At 53.3% G+C, this 24,931-nt stretch overlaps 1 protein-coding gene across 1 annotated transcript in view; it reads right to left on the bottom strand.

The window, feature by feature from the left end:
* Positions 1–3,012: 3,012 nt before the first annotated feature.
* The window catches only part of LOC138728667 (rho GTPase-activating protein 39-like), a 56,767-nt gene continuing 34,848 nt past the window's right edge, over positions 3,013–24,931 (bottom strand). The window contains exons 3-10 of the mRNA XM_069872206.1: positions 21,402–22,710; positions 17,016–17,562; positions 15,667–15,756; positions 9,392–9,465; positions 7,796–7,995; positions 6,828–6,919; positions 6,127–6,296; positions 3,013–5,688 (exon numbers count right to left, since the gene is read on the bottom strand). Coding sequence (XP_069728307.1) covers positions 5,494–5,688; positions 6,127–6,296; positions 6,828–6,919; positions 7,796–7,995; positions 9,392–9,465; positions 15,667–15,756; positions 17,016–17,562; positions 21,402–22,710 — 2,677 coding nt within the window. The 3' untranslated portion in view covers positions 3,013–5,493. The remainder of the gene's footprint in view (positions 5,689–6,126; positions 6,297–6,827; positions 6,920–7,795; positions 7,996–9,391; positions 9,466–15,666; positions 15,757–17,015; positions 17,563–21,401; positions 22,711–24,931) is intronic.

The following is a 24,931-nucleotide window of genomic DNA, read 5'->3' as shown; positions in this document are numbered from 1 at the left end:
TTCTCCAAGAGCTGCTGCTCGGCTCAACTGGATCAGTTGGGATCCAGTGTTTCCCCACACATCAAGGAAACCAATAAACAAACCTACAGACAAATGAAGCTTTGCAGTCCCAGAGGGGTCTGTCTGCCTCCTCTGGAAAGCAGCTCTGGCCTCACCTGCACAGCCTTTATTGATGTGCAGCGTGCGCAGTGCCACGACCCTCATTGGGCTCCCCCAGCGCGTGCCGGGAGCAGGGGCTGTGCCACCACAGGGCAGCCGGAGCCAAGCCGGCAGCAGGACAGGCAGGCCACTGCCCTCCTCAGCCAGGTAACCGGGAGCAGGGCGGTGACAGCGGCAGTGACCAGAGGAGCCTGCAGGTTCCGGGGCAATGAGGCAGGGCATGGCAGGAGGGTAGCCCATGCGCTGGGGTCAGGGTCCAGATCCGCACCAGAACAACTGACCTGGGTCAGGCAGAGACCAAGGGTGAGGGGCTGCGATGAGACAACATTCCCAAGGGAGAGGGAGGAAGCTCCCAGCTAGGTGTCCTCCAGCTCTTTCCCTCCAAGGCCACCCCCCCAGCTGCACTATCACAGAACTGGCCTTGAATGCAAGTGGTCTCTGCCGCACTTCCCTCACCTGCCCAATAGCCGAACTTGGCCAGCCTCCCTGCATCCCAGCAGAGAACATCAGGCACATGGCACGGGCATCGCACCCCACCAGCCTTCTGCCTCCTCACCGGCCCCAGAGGAACTGTGCTTAGAAAACATCCCTCACAGGCACCGCAAAAGGAGGCCAAAGCAGCTGCCGCACGCGGTCTGCGAGGCAGCCTCTGCACTCAGCTGGAGCCATTCCCTGCAGGAGACTCCCAGCTCCCTGCCTGGCCACCCCAGGGCCTGTGTGGCAGGCGGGCGGGGGTGGCTCGGTGCCTGCAAGTGTTAATCTGCACCTGCACAGGGGCCTCTAGCCTGCAACTTTCTCAGCTGCAGCTGCGCAGCCCACGCGGGGTCACTGCAGGAGCTGCCACTCTGGAGCAGAGCGAGGTGTTCCGTGGCGCAGAGCACCCACCCTGGTGGGGATCTGGTGAGGGCAAGTGCAGCTGCAGGAGTTCACAGCCTCCTCTGGACACAGTCCCTGCTCTCCACTACAAAGCATGTGCAACTCAGGGATCGGTTTTCTGTGTCAGCTCTCTCCACCGTGCCTCGTGCTGCTCTTTGAGCACTGCTGGAGGTCCCTGTGTCCCTGTCTCCATTCCTGGCCCCAAGGTATGCATAAGGGACTCACCGAGCCAGTGTGCCTTGCTCACACCAGCACTCCACATGTGGGCATTTTATAGCTCAGGTAGGTTTCTCACCCCTTCTTTGCTGTCCAGGGCATCCAGAGAGGCTGGATGCCAGCTGCAGATCTCGGGGGAAGGATGTCCACCCTCAGTCTGCGCCCTTGGTCAGGGTGGGCACAGCCCTGTCCGTGGAGCGGCATGGAGGGACACGCAGACAAGCAGGCACTTCTGCATCAACACACCCAGACATTCCCCCTGCATCTCCTCGTCCTCTTTGGGGCTGCCTGCCTGCAGGTGAGAGCACCGCTGTCCCTGGGGCCGTAAGGGCTGGTGGTCCTGCGCTCTTCTCAACCACAGGGACACCCCCCCACCTCAGCCTGGTATTCGGGGACCATTCGCAACCACGGCGCCTTTGTATTCCCCAGCAGGCACCAAGGCCAGGTCATTTGTAGGGGAGCTGTACCTCATGGCTGAAATGCAATAGCTCGCTGCCCTCAAGAGAGAGAGCCCTGCTCCATTCCCTGCCCTCCACAACCACCACCACCCACTCATTCTCCACTGTTGCTTGTGATCTGAATGAAGCACCAGACCTGGCACACAAGAGATGGAGGAAATGGGGCTCTGAGGGGGGACGAGCTAACCTAAGCCACTGGCTCTGCTTTGGGAGGAGCAGCAGCTTGTAAGACCAGCCTTGGCCATGGGCTTCTGAATACCTTCACGTATTTGGGCCCTGAACCCTGCCAGCACCCAATTCGACAACTGAGGATGCACAGTCCTCAGTCACAACCTCCCTTTATGGTGCCAGGAAACACTGAGCACTGAAGAGACACAGTGGGATGGCTTTGATGCTGAGGAGGAGGAAACTCCAGGTGGAGGCTGGGGCAATAGGAGTCCCTGGGAGATGCAGGTTCACACCTTCGCAGAGTCTGGGCAGAGTCTTCAGCTGGTGCCCTCTGCTATGAAAAGAAAATGTTCAGCTGGTGAGTGAGTCCACGTGTCAAAGATTTCATGCACGGGCACATGGTAGCACTCAGCTCTGGCACAGTCCATATGTGGTCCACCCTACTCTGAAAGCCCAAGTTTTTCCCTGTCCTCTCATCATGCCTGAGATGGCTCCCCAGCCACCTGTACCAGCACCCCATTCTCTGCACCATTCATGGTGCCTGGCAAATGCTACAGGACGACAGGAGCTCTGAAAGCAGCAATCCTCAGCAGCTACATCAGCTTTCTCCATCTCATCGCCGACACATCGCTGTCCCACAGCCAGCCCGAGCCCTGCTCCGCACAACCCAGGCTCCACAGGCTCGTTCTGCCAAAACTGCCAGCACTTTGCTGTGCCCACATCAAACCTGTGCTGGGGCAGCATCAGGAGAGGGATCCTCCCCACCTCTGCCTCCCTGCAGCGCTGCAGGGCTCCTTGAGCAGGCTGAACAACCCCAACTCTCTCAGCCTGTCCTCAGATGGGAGGTGCTCCAGCCCTTGGATCATCTTTGTGGCCTCCTCTGGCCTCGCTTCCTGTGCTGAGGAAAGAAGCAATGTCCTTTATCTGTTTTAACCTGCTCTCTTCCAAGTTCCATCAAGTGTCCCTTAGCAGCTGCCTGAGAGTTAAGAACAACAGAATCAGCCTGCAGCTTGGTTTCCAGGTGCTTATGTCGTGCTGATTCTCAAATGATACTCATGAACGCTGACATCCAGGCTGAAATCCGCAGCTTCGGGTGGACACGATGATGCTTCAAAAATTCACAAGAAAAACAAGCAACAACCATGGAGTTTGTATTTATTATTATAACGGAGAAGAGGCTGTTTTACTGATTCGTATTTACAAATCTGTTGGCAGAGAAAATAATATCCAGTGTCATTTATCAGCCTATTTTCAGCCCTGGCAAGAAGCATTCCTCTGTAATGGCAGCAAATGCCTATGGTTTGATTGCCTGCTACAGCTAAGTGCAAGGAACAGCACGGGTCACCTATGTGGTGTTGGCTGCAGCCGAAGCGCAGCACAGGCATTTGCCGCCCAAAGAAAGGAGCAGGGACTGCGTGGTGCTCACCACCCAGGAGCAGGATGTGGCACCCATGCCTGCTCAGCAATTTGAATCCCCCTGCCTGCCTACGACTCTGCGAAAGCAGCCTCGCATCTGCAGTACTAGTTGTTCAGCACTTCAGGCCAAACCAAGCCGAATGGCTTCGAAGAACTGGGATGGGTGTGGGAAGCAGACCCTGGCACTTTTAGGGGCGTGTTTCACAGGGCTAACACGGATTTCCTGGCCCACAGAAGCACCTGGTACAAGGAGAGGAACAATGACCCTTGTTCAGCTGGGCACAAACTGAACAACTGCTGTGGGATTCATCCAAGTAAATGTGTGCCCTGGACACCCCGTTCACGCACGCTGGGAGACCGCAGCAGCCAGCAGGCTCAGGGCACTCTGCAGGTGGCACTTTATGCCCGAGCTTTTGCAACAGGCTCAGACATCAGCATTAAACCTCATTGCTGTCAGGGCTCGGCTGCCCGCTGCCATCAGCAGAGGATGATCCCAGGTCCCCACCTGAAAGTGACAGGGATGCAGAAACGCAAAGGCAAACTCGGATGCTACCAGCAGACTTGGCATCGTACGAGTAACCCCAACATGCAGTCTTTTGCAGCAGTCCTGCCTCCAGCAGGGTGAACATGTCAAAGGAAGAGAAAGACCGGGATGGCACAGAATTGGCAACTGCTGCTTGCTAGGAAACATGCAACAGTAGCTGGAGGCTGCAGGAAAATACAGGCGCTGCCTCTGAAAGACCCTGTCCACTCCATGCCTCATGCACACAGAAAGCTGGAGGGGTTTAACTTTTGAGGCGTTTGGCAGGGCTAACCCTGATTTCCTGTCCCACAGAAGCACCTGCTATAAGGAGAGGAACCACGGCCCTTGTTCAGCTGGGCACAAACTGAACTCCTGTGGTGGGGTTCATCCAAGTAAACATGCGCCCTTGAAACCCCATTCAGGCACACCAGGAGATCCCAGAGAGAATGCTGAGCTGCCTGCCTGACACCTCCCCTACCTCAGCCGCTCACACCTGCCTCTGCCCTTCTCTTCCTTCCCCTTCCCTGCCCAACACCTCTGCAACTCCCATGGGAATTTGGTGGGGAAGAGCATAGGTGCCACAGTTGACTCTAGGCAATATCGACACACAGCAATGCTCCTGCTCTGCCTGGGAAGGCACGTCTAGCACAGGAGCACTCTCACCTTTGGGAGCCATCCCTGCTTTCTTTAGACCTGGCTGAACAAGGAGGGTGGACAAAACAGGCATTCGGTCCCAGGCAGAGCAGTCTGGGAAGGACCTGGAACCTGGAAGGAGGGGTGGAGGCTGCTCCAAGCATGGTCACAGATGCTCTTCAGAAAAGCTGGTGTCAGCTCACGCTGCCCTAGGAAAAAGGAGCTGCAAGGCTACTGGGGGAACCACTCCAGAGGATACTGCCCTCGTGAGGAGAATGACAGAGAGGTTGCTTATCTGTTTGTTGTGGCCTCCTCTTGTCCCCAGCCCATGGTGTGGGTGGGTGCTGCTGAAGCTCTGAAACTGCCTGAAGGAGAAGGCGAGATGGATGGTATGTGGATCTGGCTGCCAGGACTGCCAGCTGTGGGATGTCTGCCTGTCCAGCCCCAGCAGCAGAAGCTCAAACTCCTCCTCTCCTGGGCTGCAATGTGCTGCCACTGATTAAAGCAGTCCCAGGAAGCCCTCTGCCTCAGGGACCACGTCCCTACCAGCAGAACAGCCCTCACGCCTCCAGCCTGCAGAGGTGAACCAGGCTCACTCCGTTGCAGTGGAATTATCCCCAGTGAGGCAGCATATCCCCCACGACCAGCTCATGCCACAACACATGAGTGACGAGTGACATTCTCTTATTTGAAGCCAACTCCTGCCTCCAGAAGGGAGGAGGGGAGCGTCACTGCCCCAGGCAGCAGCTTCTGATGGATGTTACAACCCTTTCAGCGAACAATCAGTCCTGCTGCTCCAAAGAGGAGGGCTGCCCTTCTGACACACACTGCAAGGCCAGGAACCATGGAATATGGCCTGGCATGTCCAAGGACTTCCTGGTGCTGAACAGCCTGAGCCTTACAGTAGTGTCTAAGTCCTCAAGGTCAGATGCTGGGAGATGCTCAGGCTGTGACAAGGACAATGTAGGAAACCTAAATGGAGGGGAGAAGACTTCAGGAAGCCAGCAACTCCCCAGAGCTGTCTTGGACCCCAGGGCCAGTGGCTCAGATCAGCCCTTTGATGAAGCTCGTGTCCAGGTGCACGATCAGCATACGAAGGAAGGACATTTCTTTCCGTGTGTTCTCAAAGATAACACGAGGGTCGTCAGACTGGCAGCGCAGGCAGTTGGGGGCCATCACCATGGCCAGGTTATTCACATCCATCTTTGTTCTGCCCACATTCGATGGCTGAGCAAAGATCTGCAGGTAATGAGAAGACATTCAGCTGCAGCGATGGAAAAGGGTAAGAGACTCCAAACACGTGGCCGGAGAAGAGGTGCGAGCACAAATGAGATGCAGCCTCGCTGAAGGACAATGTCCCAGCCACTACTCATTCCCAAGTGAAGAACAAGTGCTCCAACATAGCTCCAACAGCATGGGAGCCTCAGCAGACAGGGAACACCTTGCAGATCTCAACCTCTGGGATCAGCCCGCCCCGTGGTCCACAAGACCAGGAACACAGTTTATTGCTCCCATAAGGGTCAAGGCCAGCAGATCCCCTCCATCAATCCCACCTTAAACAAAGACAAGATGTCCTAAACCCCTGACGATGGCCCACCACAGCCATCCCACTAACCATGCCCCATCTGCTCCAGGCTCCAGGCCAGCACAGGGGCGCAGGGCTCTGGGGCCACCTACCTGCAGGAAGTGGATGAGGTAACACAGCACCAGCCTGTTGAGCTCTGGCAAACGCTGCACCACAGCCACAGCAGCGTCAGGGTTCTCGTAGTTGCTGATGCACTCTTTGTAGAACTGCTGGGGGATCACGGGCTCCTCCAGCTCCCGGTACCACAGCTTAAGAAGAGAGGCTGGGCAGGAAGCAGAATGTAAGAACAGCTCTGGTCACCTCCCCACCTCCTTCAGAGACAAACTTGGTAGCAGGACTGAATCCCTTGGGAAATGGGAGGACAGAGAAGGGATTCTGCATTTGTGCTGTTTCACCTTATTTCAGTCTTAGCTCTGAAATTCTCAGGCAGCAAAACTGGTCAGTTAGAGGCAAACAGTGATTATTGTCTACCTACTCCTCTAGGAAGCAGATCTGGGGCTGTCTAAAGGACAGGACAATGAGAACGTGGAGCTAGAGTGCTGCTCCTGAATGACTCCCAGTCGCCCCGCACGCTGCCCAGCCTCCTGCACTAGAGCCAGCTGGAGACTGTGGTCCCCTTACCACCCCTAGTTTTACTACGGGCAGTGATTGGAAAGATAGCGGGACGGCACAGAATGAAAACCCGTCTGGTGCAGTCAGCTCCTGTACAGGTCCCCAGGCAGCAGCAGAGCTGAGCTGCTCCAGTGCCTTCCCCTCTGAGGCTACAGCGCACACACCCGCTGTATTCCTGTACCTGGGACGTTGGGATCACTGAGGCCGCTTGGGATTCTCCACTGATCCACCTGCAACTTCAATGCATTGACTTCATCTATGTCCCCAGGTATCCTGCAAACAGAGACACGGCAAAGGTGCTTTTGAGAGCAAACAGGGCAACGTGCCTGCTGTGGCAGCTGGCCGGCAAACTGTGGCTCCAAAGCTGCTGCCAGGGCCCTGGGGAGAAAGGAGTGTGTGCCCGTGGCAGCGACAGCAGCAGCTTCTCAGAAAGCAGAGGTTGCCTGGTTTTAGACACAGCCTTAAAGCAGGGGTAGAAAAAACATTTGTTTCTTTCCCACTTAGACATCAACTATTGTCCTGCCCTCTGGAGTGGCTGTTTTCTGTAACCAGGCCTCTCTGCAGCACGTTCCGTCCAAAGATGAGCAGCACCTCTGGATAAATACACTGATATTAGAAACCCTTACACGGGAGAGCTGATCCTTTGCTTGCTAACACAAATCAAATTTAGCTACTGAAAACCTAACAGAAATCTCTAATAAAAACCCCAAAGCCCCCAAACCCACACCAGAATCCTCTACATTCACTACACAGATTCTTTCTCTCTCTTTACTCCCCATGTCTTGTGCCTCAAGGCATCTGCAGCATCTGAGGAACTGCTCTGCCAGGAACCCAAGCTCTCGTCTCCTCCCCATGCTGGCCAACTACTGCTGTGGAAGCTGACAGAAGCTCAGTGCCTTGCCTGGGTGTTGGCTGTCCTAAACAGGTCAGGTCACACCTACACCGTCGCCTCTGTGCTAATGCAGGCAAACAGGCTAAAGCTACTTTAGGAAGTGATTCCTGAACATGGGAGAGGTTGGGGTTTTTCCAGTCCATGGCAGAGTGCTATTCGGAGGGAAGAGGAAACCTGTGTAGCTCAGTCTTGATTTCTTGGCTTTAAGGATTGACACGTGGGTGGCTCAAAAGCAACAGAAGATCCTAAAAGCCCACCTGAAAATCCCTTCTGTCTGCTCTCCTCCCAGAGCCAGGACCTGCTGCGATAGCTGCGTCTGCACCCAGGGCAGCTTGTTCTCTGGGTACAAGTCCTGCTGCCGCTGCATGATCTCCTCCAGAGAGCTGCCGAAGAGTGACGGTGTCACGATGGCATTCCTGGCATGCACTATCTCCTCCACTGTCGGTTTACAGAGGCCCTGAGGACAGAAAAGAGTTCAGTGTAGCCGTAGCGCACAGAGCAAGAGTGACCTGGGGATGATTGCAACAATGCATGGACACTTTGTGAGCCTCCTCTGCAGCCTCCACCTCCAAAAATCAGGAGGAGTTCACCTCATCAGGCCCCAGAGGAGCAGAGAAGCTGCTGCCCATTGGCAGGAGATGGCTTTGGAGAGTTTGGGCTGGTTTTGCAGGGGGTTTGTTGCTGTGTGTTGGGGGATGCTGCCCCAGCTGTAGCTCTGCCTGCTGGTGCAGTGGGAGGAAGGATGGAGCCCAGCCTATCCCTGGCCATGGAGAAGTCAGCAGAGGGCATGTGTACACTGGCTCCGTGCCGGGCAAGCGCTGGGCCATGGAACAGCTGAAAAACAGCCTTTGGGGAAAGGAATTCCAGCTATGGCCAACTCTAGGGAAAACTTCACTTTCAGGGGTGCTAAAGCTCTCTGAAAGGCAGGCACTGGGACTTGTTGCTTCTGAAAGACACCGGCACTTTTAAGGGGCTTTGAATCTCCCCTGGTAGAGACTGGGAGAAACAGAGCTCTGTCACAGAGGGACAAGCTGCCCAGCGCTGTGGCCATTCAGCAGCGACCTCGCGGCTGAGTGGGAGGCATGATGGGGGGAAGCTCCTACTGACCCCGCAGAGGGCAGCAGTTATGTGTAATGCGTGTCCAGAGATTTCCTCTTCTGCCCCCTTGGGGATGCTGGGAGCCTTCATACCCCCGGAGGTATTTCAGCTATTATCTCGCTGTACGTGGCGTCCACATGGCAGGGAGGCCCTGGAGGAATTTTCGGAAAGAAAACATGCCTGGGTCTCACTCAGAGACGTGGGATGGACACGCTGGGGCTGCCTGCCAGCTTTCACAGCCCCACACAGCACTGCGTGGAGGGAAGGGAGGAGGGAAGTTTGCAGACAACGCAGAGCACAGAGTCTCCCCTCTGCATCAGCATTCTCTGCTGAATTGGGAACGAACAGCTCCGCACTAAACCAGCCGCAAGGCCCAGCCCACGCACCCAGTGGCACAGGGAGCCTCTTCCCTCACATGAAGAACCCAAACACTGGGCATCCCCTGCACAGACAGCTCCTCCTGCGCCGGAGACAGGCAAACACCAGGTTCATCCTCCGCATTCCTAAGCAGGGAGCACCTACCGTGTGAGCACCAGCCCGGCAGGCACCGCTGTCTACCAGGATGGTGGGATCTGGGCAGAAGACTTCTCCCGCACGTCCCTGGGGAGACGAGCCCTGAGCAAGCCTCTCCCACTCACTCTACCTCTATTTCCAATTGCTGAATCAACGGTGACCTCCACGAGAGCCACAAGATTGACTGCTCTGGGAAGCAGGACAGGCAGCCTAGAGGCACCAGGGCCAGGGCAGCTGCTTACCTTTTTGCCTCCAGTGACAGCTACTTTCTGGAGTTTCCGGTAGCAGTATTTGGCGTAGGTGCTGATGGGCAGACCTAGGGGTGAGGAGAAACAAGCAGTCAGCCCGCAGCACCACACACTCAGCACACCAGAGCCCTTCCGATGGCACCAGCGCAGCACCTCGCACCGACACAGCCGCTCTGCTTCTGCACAGCCCGTTGTGCGGGCAGGACAGAACTTCACGCTAAGCACCCCGAAGACTCCCAGCGGTGCAGCTCACGGGCACAGGGCTGAGTATTTACGTAGTGCCAGACCTCTGCCAAAATGACACAGAGCCAGCCTCCTGGCGGGAAAGATCTCCAAGTGTTTTAAACAAATTGTTTACGATTCAAGAACTGCAGTCCTGGGCCAGTGAGAGGCAGCAGAGAAAGGTGTGTGGAGCCAGAGAGTCAGCCCCGAGAGTGAGCTCAGGATGCCAGGAGAGGCATGGGAAGACAGCAGGGTTCCCAAAGCCCTACAGAAGGCTTCCTCGCTCTCCTCCCTGCAGCCTTCCCCGGCCTGACCCTGTACCGTGCGGCTGGGGCGTGCTCTGTGACAGGAGGGAACCAGGCACCCTGGAGCTTGGGAGCTTCACCGCAAAAGGTGCAGCACTCTTCAAAAACGGCTGCTCCGTCTGCTCTCGATTCAGTGAACTCAGAGAGCAAAAGGAGGCAGGACGCACAGAGCTAATCCCCCTGTGGCACCAAGAGAAATGTTTGCACTGACAGAGCACTGATTGCTGGGAGAGTTTTTCCAAACCGTTGCCCTTTTGTTCTTTTTCAAGTCCAACCCAAGCTGCTCGCTGAAAGTAGTGAATAGATCTGTCCTATTTGACTCCCTGCCAGGCTCAAAGCTCGCAGCACAGTTCAAAACACTTGTGGTTTTTACAATCATCATTCTGGTCAGATGCTGCCTGTTTCAGAGCAGCCCTTCACACACCCTGTGGCTCAGGTATGCTGCTCAGGAGCCTGGAGTCCCTCAAATCCTCTCAATGCAGGGACAAGCTCTTCCCAAGCAGAACAACAATCCACAAAGGTGGGAGATGCGCTTTTCCGATTTTCCTCGTTCTCCTCTTAGCCAGCAGATGAGCCGCAGCCCTCCACTCCCCATGATGGAACCAGCCCCCTTGGCCCCAGTCAGCTCTACCTGGCTGAAGCAGAGCCTCTCCGTAACGCCGCAGCGAGGCTGAAGGATGCACCACAGCATCACCCTCTCCGCAGTCAATGGACAAGAAAGTCAGTTTTAGGAATTTCTCTCTCTTGGCATTATCTAAAGCAAAATATTCCCCATGTGCAAAAATCCTGCTAATTCCAGTCATGATTTATACCAGAAACATCTAAAGATTAAAGAAAATAAAACCAATGAGCTGCATTGTGATGCTTCGCTGTTTCAGGTTACGGCTTCTGCTGTTAAAATGTGCAGACACACCCCGATGCAAAGTGTCATCTGCTTCACAAAGGATCTGGCTGCCTTGAAGAGCCTGCGCTGCTGGCGCATAGGCAGCAGCTGGACACTTCTGCTGTCAGCCTGTTTTGTACTTTCCCAGAAAGCTCCTTGATCCTGGGAAAAGCCTAAACCCAACATCCTGCGCTTTGTGCAGCAAGACACCCTGCTCCCAGGGACGACCAGGCTGCAGCCTCTGAGCCAGGGGGACTGTGGGGCTATGTGTGGAGCCAACAGAATTTCAGGCATATAAACAGAAAACCAAACCTGCCCCATGCACGAGGAACTGTCACTGCCCATGGATCTGAACTGCCAGAAGAGCAGAGGGAGCCCTGAGGGCTGGGGCCACTGCGCTCTGCTGTGTAAGTGCAGCACGAAGGGCTCCCACAGGTGTTCGCACCTCAACCACGCTTTGTGCAGCCTCCCTGCTGCGTAGCAGAAGTCACCTGTGCTGACGCCAGCGCTCCCAGGGCACACACAGAGTGAAGGAGATGTGGAGAGGCTGGGAAGGAAGCAGCGAGCTCGAGTGGAAAACACAGTGACGAGGAGCAGACTTGAGCGTTAGCCTCTGCTTTTCCAAACCAGCAACCCGTCTTGGCCATCTGGCTGCTTTTAAAACACTCAGCTCGAGAGCAGCTCTGCGCAGGAGCCCATCCTGCATGCACGGCTCTCCTCACCAGCAACCTCCCTCCACACCCCAGCTCACACCCCTGGCACAGGGACATGCAGCTCCGCCTGCTCCAGTGGGAAAGGGCTAACACTGACAGCAACCCCACTGCCCTGGGCATGTCGTGAACACATGAATTCCAAGCCGATCCATTATTTCCAGTTGGTACCACAGCAGCCTCAAGAGCTCGGGAACAGGAGACTACCAACAACCCCCACAGGGAAAAAGAGTTTGCAAAGGGAAATATTTTTTCCATGTGCTGGCCTAGAAACACTTGTAAAGAATTTTTGAAGAACCTCACCTTTTATAACAAGTAAATACCCGGGCAGGACACAGGCAGGAACACACCCTCTGGAACAGACTGAAAGCTCTCCTGCCAAAAATTGTCTTAAAAAATGCAGCAAACAGCGTGGATTCAGAGCCTGGGCATGGGACACGTGTATCAGCACGGCAGAGGCTGTTGTCTCGGCATTTCTGACATACCCTGGCCTCTCATGTGCCTCAGTCTGGCCGTGAGGAAGCTCTCAGATGGGGCCTCCTGCGCAGCTCAGCTGGGCTTTGTGCTGTGCTGCTCTCCTGCCTCAGATCTGGCCAGGCACCTCCACCACAGCAGTGCCTGAGCCCCTCCTCCTCACCAGCACTGCATCCTTCTGGATCCCAGCAATGCTTCTCCATCACCATCCCTACCTGAGGGACGCCGTGCTTTGACAGCATAAGTATTCCTCCGCAAACACCTCTCCAAGACGACAGGCTACCAGCAGGTGGGGACACTCTGAGGCACTGGACCATCAACCACTCACTGACAGACCTCCCTCTGCTTAATTTGTTCCTTTTCTTCCTAAACCTGTTTACACTCATACCCCACACAAGACCCTGCTTTGCTGTTTCCTTATGAGTTCATTTTGTGCCTCACGACACAGCACTATTAAAGCCCAACAACAAAACCTGGCAGATTCCAATCCTTCTGCTAAGACAAACAATTAGAAATGTTCCTCCTTTTGCTTTCCCCAGGTGACCTGCAGTTCCTTTCAGCCCACTGACCTTCTCCCCTCTTCCCTTCCCCAGGTCCAGCTCCTCTGCTGCACTCACTGGCCTGGGAGGGACCATGGGCAGGACACGCAGAGCAGACAGCACAATCGTGGCCAAGTGCTGGTTTGCTTTCTGCCTCTTTCTACACAGAATCATAGTATTGCTTGGCTGGAAAAGACCTGTGAGATCATCGAGTCCAACTGTACCTGTCCATTACTAAACCGGATCCCTTAGTACCTCCTCTACACATCTGTTAAACCCCTCCAGGGATGATGACTCCACCACCTCCCTGGGCAGCCCAGTGCCCGAGAACCCTCTGCGTGAAGAAATTTTTCCTGATGTCTAATCTGAACCTGGCCTGGTGCAACCTCAGACCATTTCCTCTCATCCTATCGCCTGTCACCCGGGAGAAGAGACCAGCACCCTCCTCACTCCAACCTGCTTTCAGGCAGCTGTAGACAGTGATGAGGTCTCCCCTCAGACTCCTCTTCTCTAGGCTAAACAGTCCCAGGTCCCTCAGCTGCTCCTCATAAGGCTTGTTCTCCAGCCTCTTCCCCAGCTCTGTTCCCCTTCCCCAGACATGCTCCAGCCTCTCAATGTCCTTCTTGCAGCGATGCTCCTCATCCTCTGTTTAGTTCCTGACCACTTCCCAGCAATGTATGCATCTCTAGAAATACATATACAGGCTGCAGAATGTCTTTGCTCCTGGAAACAGCACCCTGGGAGCCGGCTGATGCACATGCAGTCAGGGATGTCTCCCCTGTGTAGAACACTTTGGTTTTCTTAACACTGCTTTCTCTGCTGCTCAATTGCTCCATTCCTCACCCTTGTGAGATTCCTCTGTACACTCAGTTTTTACAGCCCTGCATAATTCTGTACCAACACCAAGCTGCCACTCACTGTTTGCCTCCTTGCACAGACCCAAAGCACAGCTGACATTCCTGCAGGATCAGCAGACAATCCTTCCAAGAACACATCATTTATTTCTATCTGTTATTCTTCTGCCTTCCAGTGGGTTATTGATCCATGAAAAGACCTCACACCACTTTCATATTTCATTTACTCACAGAGAATTATGCTAGAAAATGGAGATGGCAGAGGTAAACGTGGGAAACTCCAGAACCATTTCGTTGGGTGCATGTCAGAGGAGGAATGTTTACTCACCCAAGTGTTTACTTACAAGCCTCCACAGTGTGTGCACGGGAAATCACTGCTCTAACTCCAGTTTTCACTGACAGACTTACACATATGCCTACATACCTCCTACTCAGTTTGTTTGAAGATGGTACATTGAATTTCCTTACAGATCCCTGCTAAATTACTGCTACAGCATCCCTAAGCATTGAAGTATTTCAGAGCTATGAATGCACTCCTTCACACAGCAGCCTTGCACCTTCAGGGAGCTGCATCCCACCCACCCCACCCCCCATCAAGCAACCAGGGCCGGTGCAGCAGACGCAGGTGTCCCAGGGCAAAGCCTGATCTTTCCAAGCACCCGGCGCGTTCCAGCAGGATCCCCTGTACTTCAGGGGCAGTGCTGAGGTCGGACCCCAGACAAAACCCTCGGTGTTGTCACTTGTGAAAAGGCTGGATCAAGGGACCTGCTGGCCCTCCTGACTCCTCTGCTGCACTCTCACCTTCTTCACAGAAGCTGGCAGGAGCTGGCAGCCCAGCTCATTAATTCTGTCACCCCGGTTCACTGCCAGAGTCAGTCTTCTGTTCTAGGAAGGGTCCACCGAAGGGAACAGCCTGGGACCAGTCCCAGCTGAGGCCACAAAGGCACTTTGGACTCTTAAGTGCTTCATTCTGGAAACTTCATGAAGCTATCTTGGCATCCTTTTTTCGTAACATTCCATACAGATATATATATTAAATTTTAAAAGTATTTCTTGTTTCAGTTAAGAACTACCTCTGTCCTCCTGAGCACGTGCAGCACACACAATACAGGCAGCAATTGCAGAGAGGAGCCCGCTCAGCCCACAGAGCACACCCTGTGCAGGGCAGTCTCCGTGGAGTTGTCTGATAAAGATATCAAAGTCCATCAAAATGACTTTTCAAAGGCTCAGAATGAATTTCCTTGGGCCTGAACAGGAAAGGAAAAAAACATATCCCTCCCAGAAATCTAACCTCCCTGTGTAATTTCAGGCCTCTGCTCTGAATCCACTGGAGACAGAGAAGCAACGGGACGCTCTTCGGCAGGGCTGTTACCAAGATGCCTCCCCAGCCCCTTCCCTGGCCTGCAGCTGCCTCGGGTGAGCCATGACACAGGACAGCGCCCACTGGCATCCGCAGCCCACACACCTGCCTGCTGGCCTCACGCAGGTCTCAGCAACGCAGGGAGCTGGACGCCAGCTCTCCCAGCTTAACAATACTGAGACCGCGTGATATAAACTGCTGCTTGATAGGAATTCAGTGCGTTGGCTCAAGTTTCCCAAAAGCAATACAAAACAAGTGGAATGGACTTTCATAGAATCATAGAATCATAGAATAACCAGGTTGGAAGAGACCCACCGGATCATCGAGTCCAACCAAGTCTAGCAAGACTTTAGCCACAGAAAGTACAACCCCGCAGCCAGGAGTTAAACCTGAGGCTGGGGAATACATGAGCTCTTGTTTATCCAGCAGAGATGCTATTGCAGACCCTGGGCTGCAGAGCGCAGGGAGAGCAGACAGGAGGAAGCCAACACTGGAGAGAAAAAGGCAGTGCTCATTGCTAGATATTAATGTTCCCCCTGAAGGTCCTCAGGCTGGGTAGCAGTTTACAAACTCCATTGCTACTGTTAAGACAGGTTCTTCTCAACACGACTTGTATGGCTTTTAGCACTGGAACGTGCTACAGGGAACCCATGGCGCACACAGACCAACTGAATTACAGCCCCGAGTCTGCAATCCACATGAAAATCCCTTTTCTCACACAACTGTGAGTGCTACTCTGCCACCCATCCCGCACGCTGCCCAGCTGCCACCCACACTGCTGAGACAAGCTCTGCTCAAACCCCTCACACCGGGTGCCTACAGTCAAGTGTCCCAAAACGGTCTGATTTTCAGTGGAGCTCAGCATCCCTGCCTGTCCGGTCAGCACAGCCTTTGGCTCCCTGCCTGCTGTGCCTGCCTTTACCTTCATCTTCAGTGTTCTGCTTCCTTTTTTTCCTGGATTTTGAGTTCTTCTTGTTTTTCAGATCCACGAGCTCCTTGATGCGCTGGGCGACTGCAAATTCAAGAGAGGCACTGGATTAATACTCTAGAATGATAAAATACCAAAGCCCAGCCCTGCCCTTAGCTATGGCAGCCAGCCCGACTCCAGCGTGAGGGCTGCCTGGGGAAGGGTCCTGTACCACAGCCAGCCCCAAACACACCAGAGCGAGGGGCCCACAGCATCACTCCGCTTCTCCAAAGGGCCAAAGAGTTGAGAGGGACTCCAGGCAGCAAGCTTATACCTAAATAAACTTCCTGCCTCAACATCAGCAGAAGGAGCAACTCAAACAGTTGTTACTTCTCTGTGCTGCCTGGACCCTGGTGCTGGCAGAGGGATCTTTGCTCCAGGGCCAAGTGTAGCTGCAGGGAATGGTTTTGAGGAGGGGTGACGAGGGCTTAGGTTCCCCATGAAAACCCAAACCAGTGCTGCACATCCAGCAGTTCAGTGAAGGAGACCCATGTTAAGGCTACAACGTGAAACCAGAAGGCAAAGGCTGGCATTGCACCCCTGCTGCCGTGGGCCTCACCGCCACACACAGGGCAAGCGGAGCTGGGGCAGAATCTCTGCAACCACCTTGGAGATCAGGGCGGGAATTTAACCTGCGTTTGAAGCCCTAGGTGCGAATGGGTGCTCTGGTTCCTCGCCTGAGACTGGAGAAGACAGAGAGCACTGCTGAAAGAGTGACAAATCAGCCAATAAATATCCTCCAGGATGATACTTGGCTATTTTTGTCTTTGCAAGGGATGCTGTGGCAATTTGAAGTTGAGGCAATAACTGAATATAGGATGGGCTGGTCCCCAAAGCTCCTGAAGGACAGAAAAATCACATCTACTCGCAACAAAGCCAGCAATCCTTCAGCACCCCCAGCTGTTTGCCAAGCTAAGGCCTGTTTGTAATGGCTCCCCTACAAAATTCTATATTATCATTCATCTCCTTTTTGGCCTGCTTTAATGAATGTTGAAATAAATCATGTCTTCAGAGAACTCAAAGAAGCTGGCCTTAGTGGGTCCAAACCAGCTTTTTTCAGTGCTGATCTCACCACACTGATCGGTGAGCTGAGCACAGTCTAGGGCTGGAATTTCTTTGCCAGACGTAAGTGAGAATTCTTCCTGCCAAGGAAGGATGAACTCACCCAGCAAATTGTGCTCTCACTGACAAAACCCCAGCCCTGGCCGGTGATTACCTGTATTTTTAAAAGCCAGGCAACTCTGACAAGTGGCACAACCCACCAGAGAGCTGCTGGGGACAGCAGATGTGCAAGAGACACTTACTGTTTTCATCACTGTCAAGGTGACAATAAATGTAACCTTCCAGATAAGACTGAAATTTGGGTGATGGGGAGAAAAAGGCCAGACTGATGGCCATCAGTTCCCAGCCCCATGCCAGACTTCGGTAGCACGTATTATCTGTTGTCTGACGGATCAGCTGTATGTAGAGCTCATCCCGTAACCCCTGCATACTCCAGCACTTGGTGACAGTGACCAACGCTACATGATTTCGGTCCATGCGAGTCTGACGATCTCCCATGTAGCTCTGCACCAGTTTGAACATCTCACACGCCTCTTTTTTGATGGTACGGTTGCTAGTGATGAGCATTGGCTTTTTGATGGAGCCGCCATTCCAGGACAGCATGTTGGAGATGGAGATCCTTCGGCGGAAGATGCCCTGTGTGTGCATGTTTAGGTTTTTGGAAGCCCAGTCTGCCATGCTGCTCTGAGAGATGGGCTTCCGTAGAGTACTGTAAGGAAAACTATATCCCATGCAACTGCCAGGCTGGCCACTGCTGTCCTGCTTGGGGTCCAACTCTATTGTCCCAGGCTGTAATGGAGAACAAACAGGTTACAAGCAGCTCAGATGCCTCCTTACCCTGCTAGGAAAACATCAACAGTGAATCATGAAGTTACCAGCAACGACAAAGTGGTGAATCTGTACAAAACACGATTTTGTGCACAATTGGTGCCTGACATCTGCAGTTCTGCAGTGGCCTGGCTGGCATGGGTACACACTGATGTTTTCCCCAAGGGAAGCGTTAGAACATGGAGTAATGGGGCTGATCGTCCAAGCTATCCCAGCACTCTTAGGACAGCCCCAGAAGGAGCTGGGCTGGCTCCTGGAGCAGCAGTGGACACCAGACACACAGCAAGGAGCAAAGTTTCCCCTCCATTCTTCACCTCTCAGTTCCTGTGGAGCCACAGGAGGCCAGGAGGTGCGTGGGAACATCAGGTGGTGGCAGAGCCTAGACAGGCCACAGCACAAGTGGCGCTGTTTCCTTCTCACCTTTACTCTTGTGGCCTTTATAATCCCACAGACCATTCCTTCCTTTACTAGTTTTCCAAGTTCTAGCAAAAAAAAAAGTCAAGACCAACCCAAATCAAGACAGTGAGAGCCCATCGGGAGCTGCTGAGCCATGGGCAGCTCTGCTGAGGCATTCAAAACATGGATTGCAGTTCCACCATGACCTTCCCAGTAGAAATATTGCCCAGACCCAGACACGGGGCAGGAGAAGCTGGGACAGGCACACTGGAGCGTGGGCATAACTATTTTGGAGGATAAATGGCATTTGAGCTGGTGAAGTGCAGGAGGTTGGATATCTATGTGAGTCAGCTTCCATCACCAACAGAGCTGTTTCTCCCCAGACCTTACAGACTACACAACCTCCTGCCAAACACACCCTGGTCCTCAGCATCCACAGGGAGGATACAGGCTGCGGCTACAGACCCAGCACTGCTGTGGGTACCCTTGCACAGGACTTGGGAACACCTTTATAATGAGATCCCTACTATAATTTCATAACCAAGACAGGCATAATCTTCCTCAAATTAAATCCAAATTGTTCACAAGTCCTGGGTTGCTTTTGCTCCAGGAACTAGGGTCTGCTGCTCCCCACCTGCAGGCTGCAGGGATCACTCGTGTGCTCCACAGACAAGATCTTTGCTCACACGTTCACAGACATACACAGCAGACAAAGACCTCCCTTCCTCCCAGACTGCGTATTCAGCTTCTACACGCAGTCCTTGTCCATCCTTCTTCCCCAGCAACTGCTACAAACAACTACATTATTAGAGCTTTGGTAGTACTGATCCCAAGAAAATGATGTGCAACAACTACTTGTGAGTAGAAGACACTCATTTTCCCCATTCAGAATTCTCTGTTTCAGATGGAAGCAGACTTTTTTGTTAGAATTAACTTTCCTTCATACAGCGACTAATAGCCCACTCTTTGCTCTGCGTTCTCCAAGGAGATCTCCAGCAAACAGGAAAAAGCCAAACAAGATTATTTTAAGGTCTGGGGCTTTTAAAGGAAGATAAAGAAACAGAAATCTGTAAGTTTTGGTTTTGGAGTGGAAAAAGTGAAACAAAACATGCATTTTCCTTCTGTGCAGATCTCCTTTAATGTGCGCCACGCTCTGTTCCAGTCCTCGCCTACAGTCAGCCCCAAAATCCACGTGAGCTACTAAAAACTTAGAGCAAATCAGTGTTTTCTTCTCAGTAAGAAGGAACTGCTGAACTCATGACACAGGATGGGCAGTCCAACCCCTCCTATCTCATGCCCAACATGTACCTACAAGTGGATGACGGGATCAGCAAACATCACACTCCACCTCTTCTTGCCGGCCTGAGGCACAACCATTTCTCCTGCTTTTGTGTTTTGTTTTGGTTTTTTATCCCTTGTGTTACCCCTCTGCCTCCTCGCCCTCTCTGAACTCACTCAACACTATCTAAAAGCCCTGTCTGCACTGCTCTGTCATCTCCACCCTCGGTCTCCTTCCATCCACCCTCCATGCCCGGGGTTGGCTTTCCTCCTACCACCCCAACTGCTCTTTCAGCATGCTAATTCTGAGGATTCACCTCCTCATACTCTCTAAAGTCAACAGGCTATTGGGTCTCTCCTCTTCTCTCTCTAGAGTTCATCATCTCTCAGATCTCGTTCACACAACCACCCAGCTATTACCTTTGTGCTGACAGCACGCATCCACCTCTGCTCAACCTGTCTCAGAACTTCTGCCCATCCTCCTTGGATAATGAATTTCCTCATCTTCCAGTCCTCCTCTCCATCACACAGGCCCAGCACAGGACATCACTGGTGACTCAAGCCACACACAGAGCCATTCTCAGGCAAGGCAATGATTTTGCTGCCATATTCTCTGCAACCTCTTTCCTGTTACTTGGACTCTTACATAGAATCACAGAATGGTTTGGGTCAGAAGGGACCTCAAAGCCCATCCAGTCCCACCCCTGCCATGGGCAGGGACACCTCACACTGGATCCGGTTGCTCCAAGCCCCATCCAACGCGGCCTGGAACACTTCCAGGGATGGGGCAGCCACCACTGCTCTGGGCAACCTGAGCCAGGGAGTCCCCATCCTCACAGCAAAACATTTTTTCCTGAGATCTCACCTTAATCTCCTCTCTTTCAGCTCAAAACTGATCCCCCTCGTCCTATCCCTGCTCTCCCTGATCCAGAGCCGCTCTCCAGCATTCCCAGAGCCCCTTTCAGTACTGGAAGCTGCTCAAGGGTCTCTCTGGAGCCTTCTCTCCTCCAGGCTGAGCAACCCCAACTCTCTCAGCCTGTCCTTGTATGGGAGGTGCTCCAGCCCTTGGATCATCTTTGTGACCACCTCTGGACTCAATCTAATGCATCCATACCCTTCAATCTCAGGACCTTTTCTGCAAATACAGTATTTATTTATGAACTCATTGCCTTTACCACAACATCCATCTCCTCACATCTTCCACTTCATTCTCTCTCTCCATCTTATCACACATCAAGTATTATCCTTCATTTCCAAGGTTATTTACAGCCTTTTCCCACTCCACCATCTCTCGTGCATAATCAAGACATCAAGTCTCAGCTCTCCCTGTCAATACAACGAGGTGTAACACATCCAGAAGGCCGGACAGTGTTCTTCCAACAAGGCTAAAGAGGCTGGGAAATGAAATTGCTGCACTATTAACTGTGAGTCATGTAAGCTCAGGCTGGCCCTGCACCTGAAGAATGCAAAACACAGAAACATGACACCAGTCATGTGGTTTCAGGTGAAAGCAAGGCACTATTGATCAGAAATTACAATAAAGAGAATGCACACACGTCAACCTGATACAGTGGGGAAGAATCAGCTCGGCTTTTAGAGGAAAGTTACACCACACAGGGCTACTGGAGCAGTCTGAAATGGGAAAGGAGCTATGCAAAGTTTCTTCCTGAAAGGCTGTGGACTATTAAACAGGAGAGAAGACAGAACAAAGGCTTACAAGAAATAGTCAGTGTTCATGCTGGAGGATTGTTATCAGCTGTGCCTCACAGAGAGATGTAGAGCCTCAGGCTGCTCAGCAGGAGTGAAATAATTGATAGAGTGAGCAAAGAGACAAAACCTTCACAGGATATAAAATTACCTACATAGAACCTAAATCGGAACTTGAACCATGAAGCAGAAGGTTCCCTCAAGTCCAAACAGGAAAAAAGATGGCAAGCTAAATTCTGCAGAAATGCTATGTTATAGGGAAACATTGAGCTGGGGTCTTCACATGCAAAACTGCGAAGCTTTGTGACCTGTTTGCTAATCTGCCGGCACAGACATGTTCCACCCACAAGCATATCCACCAAACCCACTGAGGAGCCCAGAAAAAGGGTGCGTTGGACCCAGCATGGATGGGAAGGTACCTGGGAGGAGTGGCGCATAGCATCTGATGAAGCCAAACTTGTCTGGCTAGTCACATTCTTTTCTAACGAATCTATTTTCTCAAAAGTCCTCTTCTGCCTCACTGTGTCCTGTGGAGCAGCCACATCTTCAGGAAAGCTGCCTCTGCTCTCCAGGCCCTGTCTATACAGAGATCTATTGCTAGCCGAGACGTCATCCCTTGAGCTCCGGCTGATGCACTTTCTCAAGTGGTCAGACTGAAATCTGACTTTGCTGCTCTCTGCCGGGATGCCACTCTCCAGACTTTCAGTGTCGAGGCTGGCTTTGCTTCCCCTGCAAGCTGCTGACCTGCCCACCACAGCACGCATCTCAGCAATCAGCTTATCATTCAAAGCTGTGACCTCGCTGCTGCTGCCCACAGAGCCAGGTCTTCCTTGACCTGTTCCTTGCCTCCTTCCTTTCCTTTTCCTCAGGCTCGGAGAAGGGCCAGTTGAATAACCAGAATCCTGATGGCTTATACCGGTTGGGTACTCTTGAGCTTGCAGGCTGCTCTGCCGACTGTGGTGGGCTTCCATGTTCTTGAGGACATTGGCTTCCAAGATCCTCCAAGACTGCTTGAAGCTGTCCTTTGAAGCAAGCTGGCCAGGCAGTTTAGCAGAGGCATCAGCTGTTGCAGCAGAAGGGTGGGAGAGTTTGGAAGACTGGTCAATGTTGACCATGTGTTTTATATATTCTCTTCCAGCCGGGCTGTATTCAGTGGAAGAAGGATTCCTTGCGTGCTTCTTTGCAGCTTGCTGCTGTTGCATACTTGGATGCTGTAATAATTTGGTTGGTTGCAGATGCTTCTTTAAGCTATTGCTTGGTGACCTTGGTGGGGACATCCCACTCACACTGATGCTTTCCGTGTCCATATCTACTGGTGGCTCATCATAAATTGGAGACTCCAGAGACGGCTCATCGTATATAGGTGCAGGGGAGGCATACCTGGGGGATGCGGGCTGGGTGGTTCCTGTTTGGCTCCTTGGAGGTGTTTGAGAGGTTGGACCATTCATCAACACTAGGCAAAACCCACCGTTCTCCATCTTCTTGACCTGCATAGCTTGCTTTGTTTCTCCTGTTGGCATTTGCTTTGTGACTCCAGGGCTCTGGGATGTGAATTGAGGCTGAGCATATATGGCTGGCTTTGGCAGAGATTTCTGGCTGCTGGCCTCTGGAGTGCTCTGCAGCTGAAGAGAACTGTTTGATGAGCTCTGTATCTGCCTCAGACTGTTCACTTTGACCAACATGGCTGCTTTCGTGCCTGGCAGAGGCTGCCAGTGGGTAGGAGTCTCCCTAAAGGAAGGAAGATAAAAACACAGGGAGTTATTTAAGAATTATATTAACTGCAGTATGCTCTACTTCCACCCAAACACCCAACTGGGCATCTCAAAGTGCCCAGAGATTCCCCAAACAGTTCTATCAGCTCTGCACTGCTTTTTCCTGGTGATCCCCTTCCCAAAAGAGAAACACATTGTTGTTACACACATGATAAATTACTGAGTCATGCACAGCAGAACAACAAGATGAAACAAGTTCATCAAACTGTAACCTGTCTGGTATCAGCAGCACCGAGATAGGAAACGGCCTACGCTTCCCAAGGCTCATTAGCTGGTATGGCACCAGAACGACCAGCTGCAGATCAGTAAACTATCCTGGAGCACTCAAGCAGTGAGCTGGAAAATAACCCCAAGTGTCTGCCTTCAGACTATGATGACAATCCTTCCAGAACATGCGTTTTTTGTGCTGTACATTTCAAAACACACATTTTGCAGACGAACCTTGAGGTCTACGGGAGGCATATGGGGGCGGACAAACTCAGTCCTCAGGATGCGTGTTCCATTCTCACACAACTCACTGAGCCTCTGCAGAACATCCCCCCTGACCCAGTCCGGTTCAGATGCCCTCAGATCTGGTTCCTTTGGCCAAACCTCCTGGCTTCGCTCACCCCTCATGGCTGTGAAGCCTTACTCAGCCAGGAGCACCCTGTGACCTCAGGTGGTACTCAGGATTCAGCACAACCTAGCATGCCCGCTGCTACCTCCCAGTCCCAAAGGCACACCCTGGCTAGAGCTGGTCTGTCTTCAGCAGCTCTGAGGAAAAGCGAATGGTCTGGTTAAACCAGCCTGAGCTTCCAGGTCTTCAATGGCACCGCTGTCCCCAGGAAAGTCTCCTTTAACCCAGACCCATTTTGTCTCCTCCCCCATGTATCTGCCACCAGCTGTCACTGGGTAAGACTAGAAGGTGCACTCCCATACCCTGTCTGGGACAGAAGACGTTCCCGTAATAACTTCACAGCCGTTTTGCACTACTAGAACCTTCACACTGCTCCCCATCCTGTGCCGGTGACCTGTCCTCCATGGCCCCTGCGCAGACAGACCCACCTGCACTGCGTACCCAGAGCTGCCTCTCAGTGAGTGCCCCCACCTTGTGCCTTCCCTGCTAAGCCCCAGGGTATCGGGACATCCCAACCCTCTTCCACTCTGCTCCTGCTCTCCAGAGACCTTTGACCTGCTGGGTCCCAGTGCCCTGCAGCATGGCTGCCCTGGCTGTGCTCTGCCTGTGCTCCCGGCCACGGCTCTCCCCCCCGCAGGGCACAGCCACCCCACCAGGACACAGGAGGGCAGCCCCATGTCACTGTGGGTGCCCCATTTCCCCTGCCCGACACCCAACATCCCACATCTGCTCCCACCCACCCTACTCCTAAGGGGCTGTCGTGCCCCTGCCCCTTCCCCGCCCACCGCTGACCACAGTTTTGGCAAAACATCCTCTCTGACATCGCTGCCGGGACTCCCACCTTGGCACAGTGACGCAGGCTGGTGCTGCCGCGCTGTGGGCACAGCCGCTGGCTCCCAGCCAGGGTCCAAAGGCCTCTGCCACCCTCTGGCCACTCCGTGCCACGTGGCTGCCTTTGCGGGGCCTGGCTCCCCCCCTACGACAGACACGACTCTGCCTCGTACAACTGCCCGGGTGACCGGAGGAGGTCTGAGAAACAGCCGCTGCCCTCTGCTTCCCATTCCAGGGTCCCTTTGCTCTGGGACCTCTCCCAGCACCTCCCGCTGCAAAGGGCGCTGCTCAAGATGGAGATGCCTGTGCCATGAGGAAGAACTGTCCCACTGCCACCACAGCAGCCCAAGAATGACCCGAGCCCCATCCCAAGAGCAGCTGCTTGGGAAACACTGAGGGATTTGGGATTGGCCTCCACCTGCCTAAGCTGCCAGCAAGCTCAGCCCTGTTCTCCTGCTTTGCCATCAGAAGCCAAAAGCAAGGGGTCCAGGAAAGCTGGGGAGGAGCTCTGGATCAGAGAGTGCAAGGATAGGACGAGAGGGAACGATTTCCAGCTGAGAGATGGGAGATTGTGATTAGATCTCAGGAAGAAATGTTTTGCTGTGAGGGTGGGGAGGCCCTGGCCCAGGTCGCCCAGAGCAGTGGTGGCTGCCCCATCCCTGGAGGGGTTCCAGGCCAGGTTGGATGGGGCTTGGAGCAACCAGATCCCTGGGAGGTGTCCCTGCCCATG

This window comes from Phaenicophaeus curvirostris, chromosome 18 (genome assembly GCF_032191515.1).
Source record: "Phaenicophaeus curvirostris isolate KB17595 chromosome 18, BPBGC_Pcur_1.0, whole genome shotgun sequence".
Taxonomy (NCBI): domain Eukaryota; kingdom Metazoa; phylum Chordata; class Aves; order Cuculiformes; family Cuculidae; genus Phaenicophaeus; species Phaenicophaeus curvirostris.
The sequence above is the reverse complement of the archived record's forward strand: the minus strand, read 5'-3'. Positions and strand labels throughout refer to the sequence as shown.